This window comes from Aquarana catesbeiana, linkage group LG01 (assembly GCF_042186555.1).
Source record: "Aquarana catesbeiana isolate 2022-GZ linkage group LG01, ASM4218655v1, whole genome shotgun sequence".
Taxonomy (NCBI): Eukaryota; Metazoa; Chordata; class Amphibia; order Anura; family Ranidae; genus Aquarana; species Aquarana catesbeiana.
The window spans coordinates 95,494,352-95,517,060 of record NC_133324.1 but is presented as its reverse complement, the minus strand read 5'-3'; the positions used below and the strand labels follow the sequence as shown (position 1 = coordinate 95,517,060).

Here is a 22,709-nt window from a genome sequence, read left to right as displayed (position 1 = left end):
CTTCAGTAACTTGGAGCGTTTGGAGATCCTATGTAGAAAAGAGCCTTCCAGCAAAAGGCAGAATGCCAAACTCCAGGTAGACCAGCTGATATAAAAGGGCCAATCACAGGGCCACCGATTGGCCCTTTACCATGATCTGTGAGCAGATGCATCTGAAGGACACGGTAATCACAGAGCATGCCAGATGAGTGCCCCAGGGGGCGCGTGGTTCTAAGAGGACAAGCACAAGTGCCATCCCAGAATGAGAGCCACGCTGTAGCAGTATTTCGGCTACAGTGAAGGTCTGAAGTGGTTAAAAAGTAACTCCACGTTTGTCGGGGAAAAAAAAAAAAGTTCCCCTCTGGATGATTTATGTACATTACAAAAATTTTAACAAACTTTGTTGCAGATTCCTACCTTTTGTTATTCTGAAGAAATAGCTGTTTGTCTGTCATTGGGAGAATTAGTTCCCAATCTTTGGTGTCAGTGGAAGGAATAGTGCCCCAAAGGCCAGATAAAAGCAAGCAAAGGGCCACATCCGGCCCGCAGGCCGCAGTTCGGAGATCCCTGGTTTAAGGCCCCTTTCACACGGGACGGATCCGTGTTGATCCGCCCCGTGTTTATCCGCTGCTCAGCGGGGATAGCTCCGTTTTCCCCAGCTGAGCAGGCAGATGACAGGGCGGGACCCGCACACTGTGCAGGGACCGCCCTGTCAGATCTCCGCTCTCCTGGGGGATCGGAGGAACACGGACAGATCCGCTCTGCAGACGGATAGAAAAATAGGATTTTCTTCCGTCCGCAGAATCGGACGAGAGCGGAGCCGGACAACATCGGGTGTTAGCGGATGTACATCCGCTGACACCCGCTATCCCATAGGGATGCATGTATGTCCGTATTTCATCCGAAAACGGATGGATGAAATACGGACATACTGTCCGCATGTGTGAAAGGGGCCTAAGGAATGGAGATGTCCTTACATTTCCTACAAGGAAATGTGTCTTCTGACCCAATCTAAGGCCTATTGCACACAGGTGAAAGAAATACTGTGTTTGTAGCCATGTAGCATTTTTTTTTTCTAACGTGCATTGTGGTCTATGGGATAATGCACACAGATGTGTAAAGACCCGCAGTGCAGAGAGAAAAAACTAAATAAAGTTTATGATTGAGTGCAGTAACCACTGAAAGCTTGAAGAGGAAGAAGAATAATAAATTACACAATTGTACTTTTATGAGTGTATATGCCAAGTACATAACTTGCATTTTTATTGCATTTTTTGCCAAAAAGACCCTGTGTATAAATATCTAGAGGTGCACCAAGTGGAAAGTTTGATGCCAAAATTGAAAATGCAGGATGCACTTGTCTGAAAACCGAAAATGATTTTTTTTTTAAAATATATATTTTTACAAATTATTGTATTTGACTTTTTAATATCTTGAATTTAAATGAATATGAATTTATTATCAGACATTAGCGCCACCTTTAGCGCAAGAAAAGTTCAAGAAAAATGCACCCTTTAAATTCTATGTATGTCTTCACACTGGTCCGTTGCCCTTCCATTGTGGTGTTAAACATCTTGCTTGCTGCATTTTTGGTCAGTTAAAAAAAAAACTGCACCAAAAATGCATTAAAAACACAGCAAGAACGCATCAATAAACGTAACTATATTACGTTTTTGAGTCATATGATGCATGAAAAACCCCACCGTAATCAAAGTAAAATCGTGACAAAATCGGATGCGTTTTCGGCACCCTTTTCTCTATCTGCAAAATGCCGGCCACCAAAATTTCGATGCATCTCTATAAATATCACTAAATTACTGTGTCAATCTGCAAGAGGCCTTACACCAGAATAATGTTAGGCAGGTTGAACACTGCTGCACTGAGGTTTGGCCACAGCACAGGTGTACCCGTGGTTTTCGTGTGGTTAACCCGCGTTCTCATAGACTTTCTATTAGGTTGCGTGTTTCTGGTGCGTTTTCTGAAAGTGCACCAAAAGTCCCACATGCTAAACTCGCCAAAAACAGGCACCCCAATTAGAAAGTCTATGGGAAAACACAGGTTAACCACATGAAAACTGTGGGTACACTTGCACTACAGCCAAACTGCAGCACAGCAGTGTGATAACTGGCCTTAGCCAATGAGTGGTCATATCAGGGACAAATTATTTATAATCAATGGTGATTATTTCCCTCAATCTAGGGGCCCAGATAGGTTTAATAAAGCAAGTGTTTGGAGGAGCAGGAGGAAAAAATAGCTTGTAATGCATTCATTCTTTATTTTTCTGCCAGGCTAATTACCAGGAATGAGAGCTGTAGTAATGATGATGTCCACATCTTGACACTGCTTGGCAAACAGCTTCATCTCAGCTTCGATAAACTCCTTGGACATTTCCTTGGCGTATCCTCCTTGCCCCTCTCCAGACTCCTTTAGGTCTACTTCTAAGGGCTCGGCACCAATAGACTTGAACTGCTCCAAAGCTGCAGCCCTGCATTATACAGAGAAGATTAACATCTGCAAGGTGCTAAACATCAATTTAGATTACATGGGTGCTCAACCTGTGGCCCACCAGCTGTTGCAGAACTACAAGTTCCATCATGCCTCTGCAATTGGGAAACATGCTTGAAACGGTCAGCCTTGTGTAAGCAATGCCTCAAGGGACTTGTAGTTCCGCAACAACTGGAGGGCCACAGGTTGAGCATCCATGGTTTAGGAGGTTTATCTGTGACACCGGCAGCACTTTATCGTAGCATAGCAAATCTGCCACTCCAGAATAAAATGTATAAAGAGAATACAAGGCTTATATGGATCAGGGTAGAATCTACACAGAGGATACAAAAGTTCTGTGGGTCAGACAGACCCAGAAACACTAGTATGTAGCTATCTTAACCACTTAAGGACCGAGCCTCTTTTTGAGATTTGTTGTTTACAAGGTAAAAACATTTTTTTTGCTAGAAAATTACTTAGAACCCCCAAACATTATACATTTTTTTCCTAGCACCCTAGAGAATAAAATGGCGGTCGTTGCAATACACTTTTTTGAATTATAAAATAAGACAACAGTAAAGTTAACCCAATTTTTTTTTTTATATTGTGAAAGATAATGTTACACTAAGTAAACTGATACCCAGCAAGTCACGCTTCAAAATTGCACCCACTCGTGGAATGGCGCCAAACTTTTACCCTTAAAAATCTCCATAGGCTCGTTTAAAAAAATTCTACAGGTTGCATGTTTTGAGTTACAGAGGAGTTCTAGGGCTAGAATTATTGCTCTCGCTCTACCAGTCGCGGCGATACCTCACATGTGTGGTTTGAACACCGTTTTCATATGTGGGCGCTACTCACGAATGCGTTCGCTTCAGCGAGCTCGGCAGAACGGGGCGCGTTTTAAAAAAAAAAAATTTTTTTTTTTTTTTTTTTATCTTTTATTTTTACACTGTTCTTTAAAAAAAAAAAATTGTGTCACTTTTATTCCTATTACAAGGAATGTAAACATCCCTTGTAATAGAAAAAAAGCATGACAGGACCTCTTAAATATGACATCTGGGGTCAAAAAGAGCTCAGATCTCATATTTACACTAAAATGCAATAAAAAAAAATATATATTATATATAATATATATATATATATATATATATATATATAATAAAATTGAAAAAAAATGGCCCTTTAAGAGCTATGGGTGGAAGTGAAGATTTCGACGTCGCTTCCGCCCCACATTGTTATGGAGACAGGTGGGGACCATCTTCCCCTCACTCGTCTCCATACCCAGCAAGGGACAACATCCGTTCTCCTTTGCCGCTACCGACAGCTCCGGTAAGCGATGGAGGGCGCCCTCTCCCGCCGTCGATAAAAATGATCTTGAATCCGCCGCAGAGAGCACTCTTATTGGAAAGCGGACCGCCAGCCGAAAAAGAGGATACCGGGGTTATGGCAGCTACCTGCTGCCATAACAATGATATTCCCCTTCAAAGTTAGGAGGTATATTGGCGTGCGGCGGTCCGTAAGTGGTTAAAGCAAACGTGTTTTGTTCAGACAGGTCAAGGAAACTAGTTCTCCCTTCGCCTCCACCACCAGCATATGTCATTCATCAGCACCATGCCCCCCCTACAAACCCCGGAATACCAGGCACAGGGGCAGATGTGTCGCAGATCCAAAAGACCTGCAGCACATCGGTGCATGTGCAAAATCTCACCGCCTCCATACCTTTCTCACGACAGAGTGAATTCAAAAACAAGTTCAAATCTGATTAAAAAATAGCAATACCTGGTGTCGAATCCTCGGACGATGGCCCCCATTGATTTTGCAGATCCTGCAGCAGCCAGACCAGCGACACCACCTCCAATGATTAATACCTGCACAGAAAAGAAGATCACCGAGTCCAAGATATCACTATGTGAAGTATTCAAATCATCCAGAAATACAGCTTCAAAAACTGCTAACAAACATAAAAAATAACACTTTATAGAAGGAATTAAGAAACAGACAGCGTAAGTGCTGCTCACATCTGAGGTTTGTAGAATGTAATCAACAATAGGCAGCTTAACCAAGAAGATTGCCTTTACAGCTTTAAAGGAAACCCCAAAATAACCGAATTTAGTGAAAGCCGGGTATCTATTCAGTATTAGAAGGACCTCAGCATAAGCAGCCCCTTTGTTCTTTATTATAGGGTTCAGCAATGACTTTCTAATAAGGCTCAGAACTGCCTTTGTGCTATTTGCCATCCTCTGCAATTTCACTAAAGTGCTACTAAACCCACAACATAAAATCAGTCTGTATATGCAGTAAAGCATGCTTGTTATACTCACTGTGGAACCTAAGGGGTTAGTCCTCTGCATTGTGTAAAAAGGCTCTTTTCTGATTCTGTCTTCTCTAACCCTCCCGTGCTTCTACTGTCCCCAAAATCATCTCCTGATAGAACAGAGCCTTGGGGGCACTCTGCACATGCTCCGTTTGATGTGTATTGCTAGAGAGTTTTTTTTTTTAATTTTCTTGGGAGAGTGCATGTGATCAGCACAGTGTCAATCAGCACTGTCCAGACAGAGGGTCAGGGGTCCTGCATCCTGATGGGACAGCTGGTGTAGTATGAAAACTCCTCCTACAAGCTTTAACCAGGCACTGATAGAAGTCACAAGACTGCTATATACTGCTGATAAGAAAAAGGTATTTAGCAGTTAATATTTACTAAAATAATTGAATTTCCATGTTCTGTGTACTGTGGGGGACCACATATAGTGAATGCAGGGTCCTGAGTTCAGTAACCCTTTAAGGACCGGTTCACATATGTGCACCCGCAGTTCCCAGCATGGGGTCTGTTGCATCCCTTTTCACCGGTTCAGGTGCGAAGGTCTGAATTTTTGCCTGAATTCACACCTGAACTGGACCCAAAGACGCACAGGACCCTTTTGGAATGCGGACCGCAGCCGCCCCAGACCTGTGTGAACCGGCTCCATTGCGAGCCGGGCACACGCGCATGTCATGCAAATTGACAAGGAAACCCGCATCCAATATGTGGACCCAGCCGAAGATGTTGAAGACTTCATTAAGAGAGTCTACTCCCATCTTAGTACAATAGCTGCACAGTAAATTGTCACTTTTGCTTAGAGTTCCACTTGCTGGCTACAAGTAGTAGATACGAAATAAAAAAAATAAAAAAATTAAAATGTATAAATATACACACACATAATCAATAGAAAGAAATTATATATATATATATATATATATATATATATATATATATATATATATATATATATATATATATATATATATATATATATATATATATATATATATATATATCCGATACCTGTTTTTTTTTAAGAGCAAGTATGAGTACTGATAATCGTGCTCCAGTACTCACCGATACCAATTATCTATACCGTGCAGTGCGATTTGAGCCTATACAAAATGAATGGGCTCAAATCACACTGCAAAGAAATCACATGGAATTTGAACAGGAATGCGATGCCTGTCTGAATCACATGCGGTTTCCCGAACCGCTCCTGTGTGAACCCGGGCTGAAGTCAATATGACAATCCTGGGTTCACACAGGAACAGTGCGAGAACCCGCATGTGATTAAGACAGGAATTGCACCACATTCCTGTTCAAATCACATGCGATTCTTTGCAGTGCAATTGGAGTCCATTAATTTTGTATGGGCTCACATCGCACCGCAAAGGTTTTAGGTACTGGAGCATTTGCATGAGTACAAGTACTCGTGAAAATGCTAAGTATCGGTACCAATACCAGTTTTTTTTATTTAATCAGCGATTATTGTTCTTATGGTTGACCTCCCAGCCTCAAATCCTTGCCCAAGTAAGGTGGAGGTCAAGCCTCCTCCTGCAGCCCCCAGGACACTGATATCACATATCCCAGAAGGCTGCATGCTTCCACACAGAAGATGGAGAAGAACCCAACACTGGTTCATTAGGGCACCGACCGAGAACCTGGAAGAGAAATCTGACTACAGATAACATACAAGAAGGGGCAGTTTGGCACATTAAGGCCAGATTCACAAAGGCTTCAGCTTGTATATAAGCCGTGTGAACAGCAAACTTTGACAAAGCATTTACAGAGCTTTCAGCAAGCTTTGTTGAAGCCTTGAAATTACCATTCAGCTTCAGTTTGTAAATTTTGAACAGAGGTCCAAATGGGAGTGCTGATTGCCACTTTAAGCAAGCTGCTAGCAGGCTTCTGAGTTTTTTAAAGCTTGTGGAAAGCCTACTAGCAGGCTTAAAGTGGCAATCATTAGGACCGGTGTTCAACATTTACTAACTGGATTTGAATGGTACTTTAAACGCTTCAAAAAAAAAAAAAAAATACTGAAAGCTCTGCAAATGCTTTGTCAAAGCTTGCTGTCCACACTGCCCTTATATAGGCTGAAGCCCATGTGAAACAGGCCTATGCATTGCAGAAGAACACTGGGGGGAATAAAAGGACAATGCAGGATTCACCGGGCTTGCAAGTAGATCTTGCATGCATTGCAATGAACAGGAATGGGTGAAGTTTCCTCTTTTACCAAATGAAAGGAAATCCAAGCTCGGGGCTACAACCATTACAAGCCAGGGTAACCCTTATGTGTTTTTCACCAAAGCCTGGAACAAAAAATGTGCAGAAGGTCTCTGGCCTCCAGTCCTCCATCTTATGCGCCCAGCACATTATAGTTTCCAGTTACAAGAAAATAAACATCAATGAACTCATCTATTGGCTACATTTTCTCCAGAATACCACACACACAAAGTACCAGATACTTTCCAGACAGACAGACACAGAGGATGTTTGTTTTCACGCAGAGCACAACACAACAGAAATTCCCCTTCCTAATTCACCGTGTCCCAGGTGTGCATTACTATGCATGAGCAGACTCACTACATACAATGCAAGCCCATGCTTCCACAAGAGCTACTGCCTGAACACAAATGTCTGGATAGTTTTTACTTTCCACTACCTACAACCCTAGTCAGGCTGGATCAGGACTTAAATGTTATTCGTCTCATTGGGGTTGATTTACTAAAACTGGAGAGTGCAAAATCTGGTGCAGCTCTGCAAAGAAACCAATCAGCTTCCATGTTTTTTTTTTTGTCAAAAGTATAATTGAAGCTGATTGGCTACCATGCACAGCTGCACCAGATTTTGCACTCTCTAGTTTTAGTAAATCAACTCCATTGTGCTATATATTCCAAATGGTCCTTTAGCCCTAGTGAAAAAGTCATATGTTGGGAAGGTGACTGCAGCTAAAGACCACGGCTCTCACGTAGAAAGTACAGCATCGCACATGACGCTTTTTCGGCATCACTACAGCTCTGCAATCAGATGGAAGATCAGGTGCTGCCAATTGCGGTGCTGGAAAGACAATGTGGCGGATTGCTGAACACTCTCACTCAGACAGCAGCAATCCTTAGCCAGTGTCCAGCCTAGCGTAGAGTTTTTTTGCTGGGCCAGCATTAAAGCCCAACTCTATCATTTCCCAATCCCTAACCCACCATGCCTGCTGTTCTCACCTGATAGTCAGTTATACTCACCCGAGTCCCTCCCATCCAAGTCCCTCCCATCCAAGTCCCTCCCATCCAAGTCCCTCCCATCCAAGTCTCTCCCATCCAAGTCCCTCCCATCCAAGTCTCTCCCATCCTTCCACCCAAGTCCCTCCCATCCAAGTCCCTCAGTCCCTCCCATCCATATCCCTCCCATCCAGTTATACTCACTCTATCCCTCCATCCAAGTCCCTCCCATCAAAGTCCCTCCATCCAAGTCCCTCCCATCAAAGTTTGTCACTGATACTATTTCCATCTGCAGGGACTGCAGGTCCAGCTCTGCATGGAAACTCTTGCCATCCATTCCCATTCACTTGATGAACTCTAAAGTCAGCAGCCTTCTGTCCCCAAGAGAACCCCTCCACTGGCCATCTAATGGAAACTGTCCCCTCCAGAACGTAAAGAGAGGACAAATCATACATATTTTTTAAGGAACTCGGATGCTATTTAGTCACATTGGCTTGAGTCCATGCCCCCGGTAGTGGTATAGCTCAATCTGCACCATAAGTATTGTTGTATATGGCTATATGTGACTATATATACATACATTCACTTTATTGAGAGGAGTACTTTATGGTCATGTATAGTCCATTTTATTTAATAAGCATTAATCTCCATTAATTTGTTTGTATGTTTTATGCTCCAAATCTGTAGGGTGGTTTATTTTTTTTGCCTTTTTCTTTCCTTTCTTTTAGTTATGTAGTATTTGTGATGACTTATGTGATATGTTTGTATAATAGGTTTGTACTTTTAAAATTGAAAAATTTTGTTAAATAAAAAGAATCTGGGCCCGATTAGCTGATAAGGTGGATCGTCATAATGGGATATGGGTACCCTGGTATCTCCGGATGGACCCCCCTTGATGTCTTGGGATTTCTCTCCTCCCACAAGATGGAGCCTTTGAGTCCAGCTGGCTGATTTCATCTGTATTTTTTCTTTCATGGATATGCAGGCTACGTTATTATAAGCAATCAATATGTCGATATAGTGTGTTTGATTGTGGTACCTTCACTATTACTATTTTAGAACTATGTTATCATCCTTCTCCGAGATACACTCTAGATTCTGTGTGTGTAATGTTAACAGGTTGTATCTCCTTTCAGTTTCTTATTAGAAGCTTGTATGCTATTTGTACTGAAAAATATAAGAATTTAAAAAATTATAAAAAAAAAAAGAAGAAGAAGAAGAAGAAGAAGAAGAAGAAGAAGAAGAAGAAGAAGAAGAAGAAGAAGAAGAAGAAGAAGAGGACAAGGACCTGGCGCTGGATGATCATGTGACTGCAGCTTCAAGTCAATTAAAATGGGGGGTGCATTTTTTTTTTCAACCCAGTGATCACCTAGTAAGGGTGGGACTATTTGAGGGTTGATTTAATCTCAGAATTATGCCTCGTACACATAATGAGATTATGAGATGAATGACGATCCCTTTTTTTTTTTTTTTTTTTTTTTGCATGCTAGAAAATTAAGAGATTACAAAAGTTACAAAAATTCTAGTACAACAGAATAAAAATTCGGAAGTGATGCAATGTGTTGTATGTGTATTGTATTTTCGGATGACAACTGTACCGATCAAACGAAAATCGTACGATCTGGTATCATACATGAAAAAAAATTTGTGTTTGTCCCTTCAGATAATATCGGCTCTCGTACTAACCATCAGATTATCCTATGACCGTGTTGAAAGCGGTATTTTTCTTCCGATTTTCTGATAATGAGTGCGAGCTGTAAAATGATAACGCTCAACGTTTTAGTCTACGATCCACGCCGAATAGATTTGTATCATTTAGGAGCATGTCACAATTGGGCTTTAATTTCAGTGCTGGCAAGCTACCACCTGACTGTGATAAGGATGAGAACAGACCACGTTCCTCAGTTACCTATTAGCATTGCGGGTCTGCACCTGGTTCATGTGCGCACATCTGGTGAACATGTGAAAACATTTAGCCCTATTAGAAGGCGTTCTTTCAGATATGTGGAAAAGTTTATTAAGTCAAACTCCCATGCACCATACTTTAACCCTATATGCAAACCAAGGAGAGGAACTGGCCAAAATTGAGAAGATGTAAATGTGCTGCACAGTGACTTTTTATTCTTACTTTGTTTTGTTCCAATTTATTTTTTCTTTTGTAAATTTTAAATGTTTTTCCCCATTTGCGGAGGTTGGCAATGCTGTTATTGTACGAAATAACTTAAATCGCCCTACTTTAGGATCGATGGAAGATCAGTGCAAGAGGCTGCATCTATCTATGTCCGATCCCAATGTGACAATCAATACACATTAATAAAGAACAACCAAAAGTTGCTAATTTTTAAACCTTTCACATAGATGAGACTTTAAGATGCATGGGAAATTTTTTTTTTTTGAAGGTGCATTGGGGATAAATTATGAGGTCAGTTCTGATGTAGAGTGCTCCAAACGTGTACGGTATGAACCCTGGAAGACCATGTTGGCTTATCTGTGAACATTATTTACTAGTGATCAGGATGGCCAACGATAAATATACTTTTCTAAAAGTGAAACTCCATGCATGTCATGCACCTTTACACCACTAGAGGGGGGCAGTGTACTTCTAACAGCTTTAGGAAAAGCTCTAGCATACAGAATTGTATTAGGCTACATTCACACCATGGCGTTCCGTTTTGCGGGTGGAATCGTTGAAATTCTGCCGCGATTCCGAATCGCTGCAAATCGCAGGACGCCCTTGCGATCCCGGTTACTTTCAATAGCACCCAAATCGTGGCTGCAAAACGGAACACCATGATGTGAACGGAGCCTTAGGTCCCTTTCACACTGCTCTGCAGCAAAATCACGGCAAAAGGCATGTGCGTTTTTACCATGATTTTGCTGTTTTTCAGATGCACTTCCCACACGTTTTTAGGCCACCTGCACCTGTGAAAAATGGACATGCAACTCAAAAAACGCACCAAAAATGCAAATCGTGGGTGCGTTTTTTACTGCAATTTCCACTCATTTCAATGGGAAGCTGCTTTTTTGGTGCAGTTCTCAAAACCGCACTAAAGATGCAGCATGCACAACTTTTAAAAATGCACCCCACCCACAGCACAGTGGTGCAAAAAGTCCCATAGAATTTAAAGGGAAACATTTTTATTGCGTTTTTCTTGCATGGTAAAAACGCATCAGTGTGAAAGGGCGCTTAGCTATACCAATACAAATACTTATACTAAACTATGTACAAATGCCAAAATAACTGACAATTAAAAGGAAAACTTACGTCCTGGGAGCCAAACATTTAAAAAGTCTTTTTTGGGGGGCGGGGGGGTTACCCATTCCCTGGTAGCCCACCAAAGTTAAAGCCTCAGCAGTCTTCCCCTATCACTGTTCATGTGTCATTTGTTCACAACTTGTGTGTGGGGTAATAACACTTAGAGGTTTAATGCTAACAATCCACTCCTAGAAGATGCATCGGCACAAGGGACACATCCTACTGACTGTAAATTATGTTCCTTGTGGTGATTTTTATTTTTTTTGCCTACACTTGGGCTTTAACCACTTCCTGACCGGCTCCTGTACATATACGGCGGCAGGATGGCTCTCCTGCGCAAATCTGCATATATGTACGGCGGCTCCTTTAAGAGCCACAGCAGACTCGCGCGTGCACCCGCTGCACGGCGGGCGTGATAGTCACCGGCCACCTGCAATTGCGGGCACGAGAGCCAGAACAGGGATTTGTGTGTAAAAACATAAATCCCTGTTCTGACTGGGGAGGAAAAACAGCTCTAAGTAGGAACAACGATCTGGCTCCTCCTCTAGTCAGTCCCATCCCCCCACAGTTAGAAACACACCTAGGGAACACATTTAACCCCTTGATCACCCCCCAGGGCCGGTATCCCTTTAGACAACATTTTCCCAGAAGTTTGCATTAAGATACAAGTCAAATGTCGGGCGAAAAAATCCCTTTAGATGCGATTTCTCTCAAAAGGGAAATCAAATCTACAGGGTTTTTTTGTCCAAAAGCTGACCTGCATCTCAATGTAGACCTCTGGGAAAAGCAATAAGCCAATCACACAAGCAGGAAATGACATTTCTGGAGGGCATCTGTACACATTCTGTAGACAGAACACCTCCAGTTTGCCATCTTGCATTGCATTTTACAGAAACTTATGATATGCAGTCAGGCAAAGATTACAAAAGCCAACTGAGGCCCAATCAGGAATGTGAGAATGACGTTAAATAATTTATATCATTAACTAGCTAGGACAGGCATTTATGTCAGTCAAATGGTCAACAACTGTTTTTTTTTATGGTTTATCACTGAACCCCAGCCTTTGGAAACAGAGATTCAGTAGACATTACAGCAACCTGGCACCTTACATACTCCTTAGCCCTCCCTCCTATTGCCCGAAAACACAGCTAATGAACCCAAGGCCAGCTGGAACAGAAAATCAGCTCATGTTACTCGCAGCAGCAGGTGCAGCTTCGCATGCTAAATCTGGATCAGAACAAGATCCAGCACACCGTGAAATTCAAAGAGTAAACACGGCTGTATTATGATGGGAAGGACATCACTGCCAAGTTTACTATGGCTTGGGTGGTACAATGTCGCCATCTGCTGGCTGCTACGTTAACAAAACAAGAGTGGGCTCCTGAATTCACAAATGATATAGCACAGTGGTCATCAACCCTGTCCTCAGGACCCACTAACAGGCCAGGTTTGCAAGACCACTGTTATAAAGGGCAGAATCCACAGATTGCTTACTGGAAAGTCTAACCATGCACAAATTTCCTGCACTCTTCAAAAAAATAAATAACTAACGTAGGTATCTGAAAATGCTATTTGGTGAATTTAAAAAGGTAAAGTCCACCTCTGCAAACATTTTAAGAAGGCACCCACATTTTCTTGCTCCCCATCGTGGAATGACATGAAGTTATGGTCCATGTATCCATACAATGCTGCCACCATTCGCTTTTGTTTCCTTGCCCTTTGCTTCTGTTTTTTCTATTTTCCACCCCCTTTTCCTCCTCAGTCTTACATTCTTGACCCCTTTTATGTTAAATACCTGACTACTTGCCCTTCTTGGATAATGCAGGAATCCTGCTACCCTTTGTTTACCAGAAAGTTCAGTTCTTCGTTTATGAGTGCTGCCAGCATTGCTGCAGAGGTTGAAGGGGTGGGGAGTCAGCCTGTCAGTGCTCAGACCATACGCCGCACACTGCATCAAATTGGTCTGCATGGCTGTCGCTCCAGAAGGAAGCCTCTTCTAAAGATGATGCACAAGAAAGTCCACAAACAGTTTGCTGAAGACAAGCAGACTAAGGACATGGATTACTGGAACCATGTTCTGTGATCTGCTGAGACCAAGATAAACTTATTTGGTTCAGATGGTGTCAAGCGTGTGGGGCGGCAACCAGGTGAGGAGTACAAAGACAAGTGTGTCTTGGCTACAGTCAAGCATGGTGGTGGGAGTGTCATAGTCTGGGGCTGCATGAGTGCTGCCGGCACTGGGGAGCTACAGTTCATTGAGGGAACCATGAATGCCAACATGTACTGTGACATACTGAAGCAGAGCATGATCCCCTCTCTTCGGAGACTGGGCCGCAGGGCAGTATTCCAACATGATAACGACTCCAAACACACCTCCAAGACGACCACTGCCTTGCTAAAGAAGCTGAGGGTAAAGGTGATGGACTGGCCAGGCATGTCTCCAGACCTAAACCCTATTGAGCATCTGTGGGGCATCCTCAAACAGAAGGTGGAGGAGCGCAAGGTCTCTAACGTCCACCAGCTCCGTGATGTCATCATAAAGGAGTGGAAGAGGACTCCAGTGGCAACCTGTGAAGCTCTGGTGAACTCCATGCCCAAGAGGGTTAAGGCAGTGCTGGAAAATAATGGTGGCCACACAAAATATTGACACTTTGGGCCCAATTTTGACATTTTCACTTAGGGGTGTACTCACTTTTGTTGCCATTCTGGAATGACAAGACAGCTGCTGCTGTGTAGGAGAGTTCAGGCCTTTCACACGGACGACTGTTCTGCCGCAGTTAAAAAGCATATAATATGTTCTGTGAAATTCAAGACTCCAGGCTCTGCGATCAGCTGCATTTGTACAGTGAGATTACCTGCGTTTACATGCAGCTGCATTTAGCTGCGTTTGGAACATTCTTGCCATTTCTGATGTGCTTCCTGTTGCTTTTCTTTCCTTGTTGCCGCTGCTATCCGCAGGAGAAATAGTACACTGCGATTACCGTCAGTTATGTGCAGATAGCTGCGTTAAATCGCTCCTGGATGCAGTCAATTCTATTTTCTATCCGCACCAAACTGCATGTAACTAAACCGCAGCTAAACGCAGTGTGTGAATGTGGCCATGGGAAAGCATTGTGTGCTTTTAGCTGCGGTAGAAAACTAGAAAATCCACAGCTAAAAGCACAATTCTAGCCGTCCGTGTGAAAGGGGCCTCACAAGTCTCCTGTCAGATTGCTGAAATATAACAAATACCTATATTGGAGTTCAACAAAAGTGTAAAAATTGTAGGAAATGTGGGCGTTGCCAACTTATCCTTCAGGGCATGCTAGTTGCCAGGCATTAAGAGTTCCACACCCACATGCGTGTAACATTAGGATGAGCAGCTATATCTGTGCAGCCCCTGCATCCCCATAGACTTGAATAGGCTGCCTACATGCAGCGCTTGGCGGCTTTAGCTGCATAAAACACATAGCCCATTCACAGACTACAGGTCTCAGCACCCTTATGAAAGGGATTCTATTTACCTTGGCTGGTGGGACCTTCCCTGCTGCTGTAATCTGTCCAGTGAAAAACCGTCCAAAGTTGTTAGCAGCCAAAACAACAGCTTTGTATCTGCAAGGCAAAACAGAAGCCAAATATAATAAATGACAGTATCTATTTGTTTGCATAATACCTGAGAAAAATAACAAGGTAAAAATCAATAGCTCGTTAAATGATAAAATAACAAAACCAGCTTTTGTTGCAGTACACTTTTCTGCCACTAAATGTCCTCAGTCTGATGATCAGTACCAGTCAACTCACTTCCCCTGAGCCCAGTTCATCTTGGACCTTCCTCAGCCTGGATAGTTGGATAAACAGCATAACGATGAGCTAATTTCTGTGTCTCTTTGCTTTTTCTTCCCATCGGTGTCTTTTTATTAACAAATACACTGATTGGCTACTTGTACTACTTCTTCCGCTCACATTCTAGCCCTGCTGTACAGAGATTGCGAGAGTCAGATACCACTGTAACTTCAGGTACGTTCCCTGCTTGTAAAAAATTAATTTACTGATTTATGAAGGAGCTGCATTATTTTGTATCATGTACAATTTCAAAGCCACACTGGTGTGAATCAGGGCTTATTCATCTAATGTGACCCCAGTGCTGACATAGGGGGCAGAGAAAACAAGGATGCTGTGCAGGTGCCCGACGTCCTCTATATTGACCAATGACATCATTGGTTGTTAGGACGCTGGCGGCTAGAAGGTTGTAATAGTGCACAAAGAAAACCTGTGGCTTTGTGTAACTAAAAGGCAGGCTTCATCCACTTGCTGGCTTGTATACAATCTTTCAGGAATTTGCCAAAGGCACCCCTGAAGGAACCTGAAGGTACCACAGGGTGCCTGGGCGCCCTGGTTGAAAAAGGCTGCTATAGACCACCATGCATTCAGTTCCATTACAATAAGCAAAGTGTAATTATTATTTCACAATGAGCACAATTGACTTTTCAAATGCATGCACTCACACAAAAGAAAAAAAAAAAATAGACCATTTTATAGTGGAAGTAAACTCACATCTCTGACTTGTACCCATTAGGTAAACCTATAATAAACGCTTACCAATAGGTACTGTAAATATCTACTAAATGTGCACCGTTTATGAGATATTCACTTTATATGCAGCCGATAACATCAGTGCATGCGCTCTGAAGGGACGCCAACCGGGCCGTTCCTTCAGAGCCCTGTGCTGAAAACGGTGACCCCGGCGCATGTGCGGGAGTGATTGCGGCACCGGCCAGTCACACAGCCTGAACCCCCCGGACCCAGAAGGAAGATGGGTGAAGATGGAAGCAGCCTCCAACGGTGACAGCACTTTGCTGGAGGGCTTCCTTTTCAGGCAAGTGTCACATAAAGTGCTAGTATGCGATGCATACTAGCATATTATGATATAACCTTGCAGGTCAATATAAAAAAAAAAAAATTTTTTTAAAACCTCGCCCAGTGGTTTACTACTGCTTTAGGGTGTATTTTAGCTTTTAAACTTTTTAAATATGCCAAGTTTAAGGTGCTGAGATTTTCACTTAAAAAAATATACACAATACAAGTTTCCCTAACACTTATGTATAGAGGTAGAAATTAATGCAATAAAAAGATGCAGAACTCACTACCAAGTTTGTAGAAACGTGCGAGCATGGAAAATTCACTACTGTTGTCTACTAGCCGCATTGTACTAACAGGTGAATATGTGCGTGGCTTCTCAAAAAGTAAAGCCCCCTCCCAGTCCTCTGGAGGAAAAAAAAACATTACAGTGCTTGCGTGGGAGGGAGGGGGCACATTTAGTGATTAAAGCAAGCTCCACTCAGAAAAATCATTCTGCTCAGATGGTGAAAAAAAAAAAAAAAAGCAGTACAAGTAGATCCAGATGTTTAAGAAAAGCAGTCATACTATGACCATATGCTAATAAAGTGCAATTGACATACAACTGTATTTTTCATCCCCATTGCCTGATATCTGAAGGATCATGCAGAATAATAGGATTTTTGAATTACCATCCTTTTCTTGGAGTACATTAAATGGACACAGGACGAAAAATTCTGATCTATTGGGGTATGCTGCTGCCTTCAGGAGGTTGGATACTGAAACAAAGCTGTAAGAACAGCAGTGGTCCGAAGGCCCACGGCCTCCTAGGTAGGATGCTCCAAGGCCCCTTCCACACGGGGTGGGCTGCATTGAGGTCCACCTGCTTGGCAGGGAATCTGATCCCTGCTGAGCAGGCAGATGGCTGGTCTGTATTCGCTCTGCCTATGCAGAGCAGACACAGCCCACTCTCTTCTATGGGCAGTCGGATGTAAACGGACCCTCAGAAGGGGAGGTCCAGTATTGATCAGATAATTTGATGGCTCGATTCCAGAATGTCGATAAGGAGGCTTGACTCCTCTGAGGACCAAGTTCCCTGGACAGGTTTGGAGTAACCCCCCATCCAGGCATTGTCACCACTTTCCAGGGCATGTGAAGGTATGACTTTACTAACTCCAAGGCAGAGTTAAATATCCACCATGCCAAAGGCAGATTTGTCTGTGTGGAAAGACGCACAGGACAGTTCGGAGAGTGGATATGATTGTTCTAGGACATGGGTGCTCAACCTATGGCCCTCCAGCTGTTGCGGAACTACAAGTCCTATCATGCCTCAGCCTTTTGGAGTCATGCTTGTAACAATCAGCCTTGCAATGCCTCATGGGACTTGTAGTTCTGCAACAGCTGGAAGGCCACAGGTTTAGCACCCATGTTCTAGGACATGAGGATGTGGAGCTGAAGTTACCTGGAGTGAAACTGGACAAAGTAGCTCCACCAATAGCTCTAGAACCCTCATGTGAAAGCAAACTGTGGGGTGCCTTTTAGATCTGGGGGTCTGCATGTAGGACCTAAATTTTTTTCTGGAGGAAGGAAAATTCTGGTTTGAGCTGTGTCCAAAATTAGACCCAGGTACTCAGGACAACATGAGGGCTGGAAGGACTTTGGAAAGTTGATTAACTAGCCAAAAGGTTTGAGGGGAGTGAATAGTCCTTTTTATGTTGGCAGACAAGGTTGTGGCTGTCAGGAGTCTTTCAGCAAAAAGGTAATCCAATACCTCCCTGAGACATGAATGCCCTGGGTACGCAGAAAAGCAAAAAGCGCGGGAAAGCACTTTCTGAACACTGGGAACGCACAAGAGCCCAAACAGCAGCGCTACTAAAAAAGTGATGGTCTTCCACGCAGAAAGCATTGATGAAGAGAGAGAAATGAGGATGTGTAGATGGACATCTTGTATGTCTTACTGGTGTGAGAAATTCCCCCTAAGAAGCAATGACAAAATTTGCTTATTTTCTCCAGGTAGACAAAAATCTATTTAGAGATTTTAAGTCCAATACAAGGTGGATACCCCAATTTGGTTTGGGGACTGCGTAGAGGTCTGAATAAAAACATCAGAAACATTTCACTGACAGAACTGGTACAACCACTCATCGTGACTAAAGATGGTGCAAGGCGGCCAGTAAAACTGCTTGTTTCTGAGCCAACAACTGTTAGATTGGAGGGTGGGATGCAGACGTAAATGCCAACTGATGCCGCCCCCCCCCCCCCCCCATTTCGGCGAGTTCTGAACAGATGTGATGGATTTAGGGGTTCAAGGCTTGCAATGAAAGGAAGTACTATGCCTTGGTTTTGAGACTGATGCCTAGGGGGAAGAGGAAAAAGTCCTCTTTGGCTGAGTAGAGGTAGTAGTCGCAGGAGACTTTGGCTTATTCTTGAGGGGTAACAGCACCTTTACCCAGTGATTTTCTTGAGGAATAGATCAAGGGATCCCTCAAATAAGGGTTCACCATCAAAATGAATGCATATAAGATGCATCTTACAAAGGCAAGTTCAACAGGCCAGGATTTTAAAGCACATATTCCGCCAGAGATAAGAGATATCCTATAGACTTGGCAAATTACATTCTCTAGGACATCAACAGAAAAACTACAATATCTGCGTACCATCGTTTTTCTCTATTTTTTAATCAAAAAGGTTTAGAGGCTCCATCTCTGATTCATGAACAGAATCAGAGGCAGAGGAAGTGTCCAGAATGAAAAAGCCTCAATAACCCAGGTGGCTCTGACTGTTTTCTGTGGCTGGGTCTCTGTAGCAGAAAGCAGCAGGAAGTAGAGAAAACTTGCTGTGTGCATTTTCAGCAGATATGAGGGGCAGAGGTGCATCAGTCAGGAAGCATGTCGCAACTACATCAGCATCCTGAGATGAACTCCGGATATAAAAAAAAAAAAAAAAATACTAAATTTTAAATTAAGCAGATACTTTTATGTGCCGGAAACATTAGAGACAATTGCAACAGGGAGTAACACAGTAAAATGACTTTGCTCCCCATTCCTGCATTTATCCGCATTGTCTATTAAGCACTGCAGGTTGTCTAACAATAGTTAGGAACTGGTCCCAAAATGAATGTAACATACAGTATATAATAACTACACATTTTATTTAAATCTGAACCCTGGCCAGAAAAAAAACCTTTCAAAAATATTTCTCAATAGTGCAAAAAATAGAAATCCACTTTGTTCACCATATGCTTTTACAAAATGCAGATAGTACTTTGTAATAGTAGCAGTGAAGCCACTGTGCTGTACATAGCCTGTGCAGACAGCAGATTTGTAGGAGGGACCCAGCAGGCTCCACCTACCACAGGCTGCCTGCAGAAAACTTCAGGAGGGGGCGGAGACCAGACCAGTCACCCTGCACAAGGACAGAGAAGAGCAGTGACTGGTCTTTACTACAGGAAACATCTACACAAAGTTTCACACTGAATTACTGCACAGACCTGGAAGAAATACACAAAGCATACCATCAAGAATCAAGCAAGAATACACATGGCTCTTGTATTCAGACAATATTCCCTTATCCTGGAGTTCAGCTTTAATGGTATTAAAAGCTCTTTTCTTAGTCATTTTTTTAGGTTGTCGAATAATTGGAATGTTGCTTTTTTTTCATCAGGCAACCTGGAGGTGTTTAAAGAATGTCCCCAGAAATATAATTTCTATGGCGTGTCCCATTCCAAAGGGATGCAGACACTGCTGCTTTCTTTACAAGAATTCCTATAAAGGATTGCCTTTTCTAACACAACTGGAGTTACACAATTTGCTACAACTACATGTCCATGCATACTTTATGCAATTGTCTACAGAAAAATGGACATGAGAAAAGACCACTGGGCAACATATCTATACAGTATAATAGTATTAGTCCACAAAAATAAAAGAAAAATCTAAACTTAGTAACAAAAAGCACATTTAGGAATATAAATATTGAATTAACAGCAATGGATAACTGTTGAACTCAATCTCGACTCACATAAGAAAAAATACATAAAAAAAGGAGGGCAAAGTTGAACCATTACAACACAGAGCAGTCTGGGCCAAAGCAGCTGGTCGTTTATCATGGCCCCAAGATGACATTATTTGCTCAAAGTCCATGTCACAACATGAAAGGATCCTCACCCAGCAATGTTTGCCATGGAGCTCAGAGCATCGTATCCCTGAGCGATGGTTACACGTGGCACCTGGTCCATGGCCAAGACCGTTGCTTTCTTCTCTGACAATTTGTTCAGCAGATCTGGGTTCTGTGCCGGGTAAACAAAGCTGACAAGTGTGGAGGATGGTTTGAACAGGTCCACTTCATGAACACCCAGCGCTTGGTTCAACATCGGTGCCCGAACCTGGAAGAACACACAAAAGTCTCAGATTAAAGGAAAAATATTATGATTTTTGGTCTCTCCCCCTTTCATTATTCATCCACTATGTACAGTACACACACAATATATATATATATATATATATATATATATATATATATATATATATATATATATATATATATATATATATATATATATATATATATACACACACACACACACACACACACACACACACACACACACACACACACACACACATATATATATACATACACATATATAAGTAATTCTAAAGACAGTTTTTCGAATAAAAAAAAAATAAAAAAAAATAATGTTATACTTAAAACTACAATGGTATTACAGAGAATGGTCCCTTACCTCCTCTTCTGGGGTTCTGTCTGCTCCCCTTCCCTTTGTGTGCCATCATAGCACTGTGCTACGGGAGTACACGTGCAGGCATGCTCTAGAGCCAGGCTGTGCTCGTCTATACACACAGTACAACTCGGCCATGCCCCCCTGCTCCTTCCTTACAAGAGCTGACAGCAGCAGGAGCCGATGACCAATAGGTGGGGGGGAATGGTATTGAAATGTTTTTTTTACCCCAATGCAGAGAATGCACAAAGGTAAAAAAAAAAAAGAAGAAAAAAAAACTTTTGCCTTTAGAACCAAATAGGACCCCAGATCTATCCTCTACCCTTGAAAGTATGAGATTTAAAAATTAAAACAAAAAAAACTAATCTCCTGCTTTCCAGAAACAAAATGGCTCAGTTTACATTTTCCCTAACTGGAAGTGACAAAATGCTTGTCACTTCCAATTTCCTAGACCATAGGAATGATCGGGATGTTGCGGTCCCTGATTATCTCTATTGTAAGTAGCCGCAACCGCTGGATTGGATCCCGGGCTCCCCAGTGCAACAGGAGAGCCCAGAAACAAGGTACGCGGACCAGAGCGCAGCAGGGGGGAGTTGGGAGAAACGACCCCTCTCACTGCTTGTAAAAGTGTTTCAGTGGCTAATCAGCTACTCCGATCACTTTTACAGGTTGAGGAATCACAGGCAGATAATTTTAATACTGGGGTTATGGCTGACAGCTGCATCCATGGCCCCAGTATAACCGCTTATAACAGCTGAAGAGTGGAAATCAGTGCAGAGTACAGCTGTGCATAGAAACCAAATCTGCTTCCTTGTTTTTTTTTTTTTTTTGCCAAAGCTTAAAAGTGGTTGTTAAGCCACTTTTATAAAATGCTCCCATCCCCTCTGTAATATAACAATATGTGCTTCTGTGTTATTTAAAAATATGCTAATCTGCACCTATATCACAGCGGCTCCTGGCGCTCACGTGACTCCTTGGCTCTCTCCTCTGCCCAGCTGACAGCTCCAGCGGGTGAGGCAGAGTACTCCCACTGACATCAGCCAGAGAGGAGGGGAAGAGAGGAGAGAGCCGAGGTGTCACCTGATCGCCGGAAGACGATGTAATAGAGGTACAGATCAGCATATTTTTTAAATAACACAGGCAATGGGGGAACTTAACATTATATTACAGAGGGAATGGGATTATTTTATAGTAATTATGAGAGCAGCAGGAGCGGAGGGGGCGGGTGCTGACACAAGCCAACAGGGGGGAGGGGGGAGAGGGAGGAGGAGAGGACAGGGAAGGACAGGACAGAGGAGAGGGAGGAGGAGAGGACAGGGAAGGACAGGACAGAGGAGAGGACGGGGGAGAGGACAGCGAAGGACAGAGCACAGCTGCGGATGACGGAGGCACGTCAACTGATCACGGTGTCAGGGCTCAGCAGCCATAATAAACTGTGGTCAGGAGGAAGGGTATAGCCAGGCAGGATCAGCCAGGTTTTTTTTTCTTTTTTTAGGTGTAACAGGGGGCCAAATGACACAGCACAAGCGTTATGCTACATAACATGCTTTAAGGGAACAGGATCGTTTTTTTTTTTTTTTTTAGGTTAACAAACGCTTTAACTGAACAAGTTGAGGTTATTGATTGGCTACCACGCACAGCTGCACCAGGTTTTGAACTCTCCAGTTTTTGTAAATCAATCCCAAAAAGCGTCTTTGTACTATCCTCTTTAAATCCATACATATCTCAGAAGAGGAGAGGTTGGGGCACTACTCTTAGCCAATAATGCTTTACTGCCTTGTGCAGTGTTGTGAATCTAACAAAGCTTGCTGATTGAAGACAGAGCACAGACATGACCTTATCAGTAAACTGACGTTCCTTCACTATTCAAATCAATGCTTTAATCTAACAATACATGGACAGGACATTGAATAGTGGCTGGAT

The 22,709-nt window shown here is 42.7% G+C and overlaps 1 protein-coding gene across 1 annotated transcript in view; it reads right to left on the bottom strand.

The window, feature by feature from the left end:
* NNT (nicotinamide nucleotide transhydrogenase) overlaps positions 1-22,709 on the bottom strand; it is a 188,551-nt gene that overhangs the window by 141,703 nt on the left and 24,139 nt on the right. The window contains exons 4-7 of the mRNA XM_073622115.1: positions 20,215-20,432; positions 14,737-14,824; positions 4,243-4,331; positions 2,277-2,464 (exon numbers count right to left, since the gene is read on the bottom strand). Coding sequence (XP_073478216.1) covers positions 2,277-2,464; positions 4,243-4,331; positions 14,737-14,824; positions 20,215-20,432 — 583 coding nt within the window. The remainder of the gene's footprint in view (positions 1-2,276; positions 2,465-4,242; positions 4,332-14,736; positions 14,825-20,214; positions 20,433-22,709) is intronic.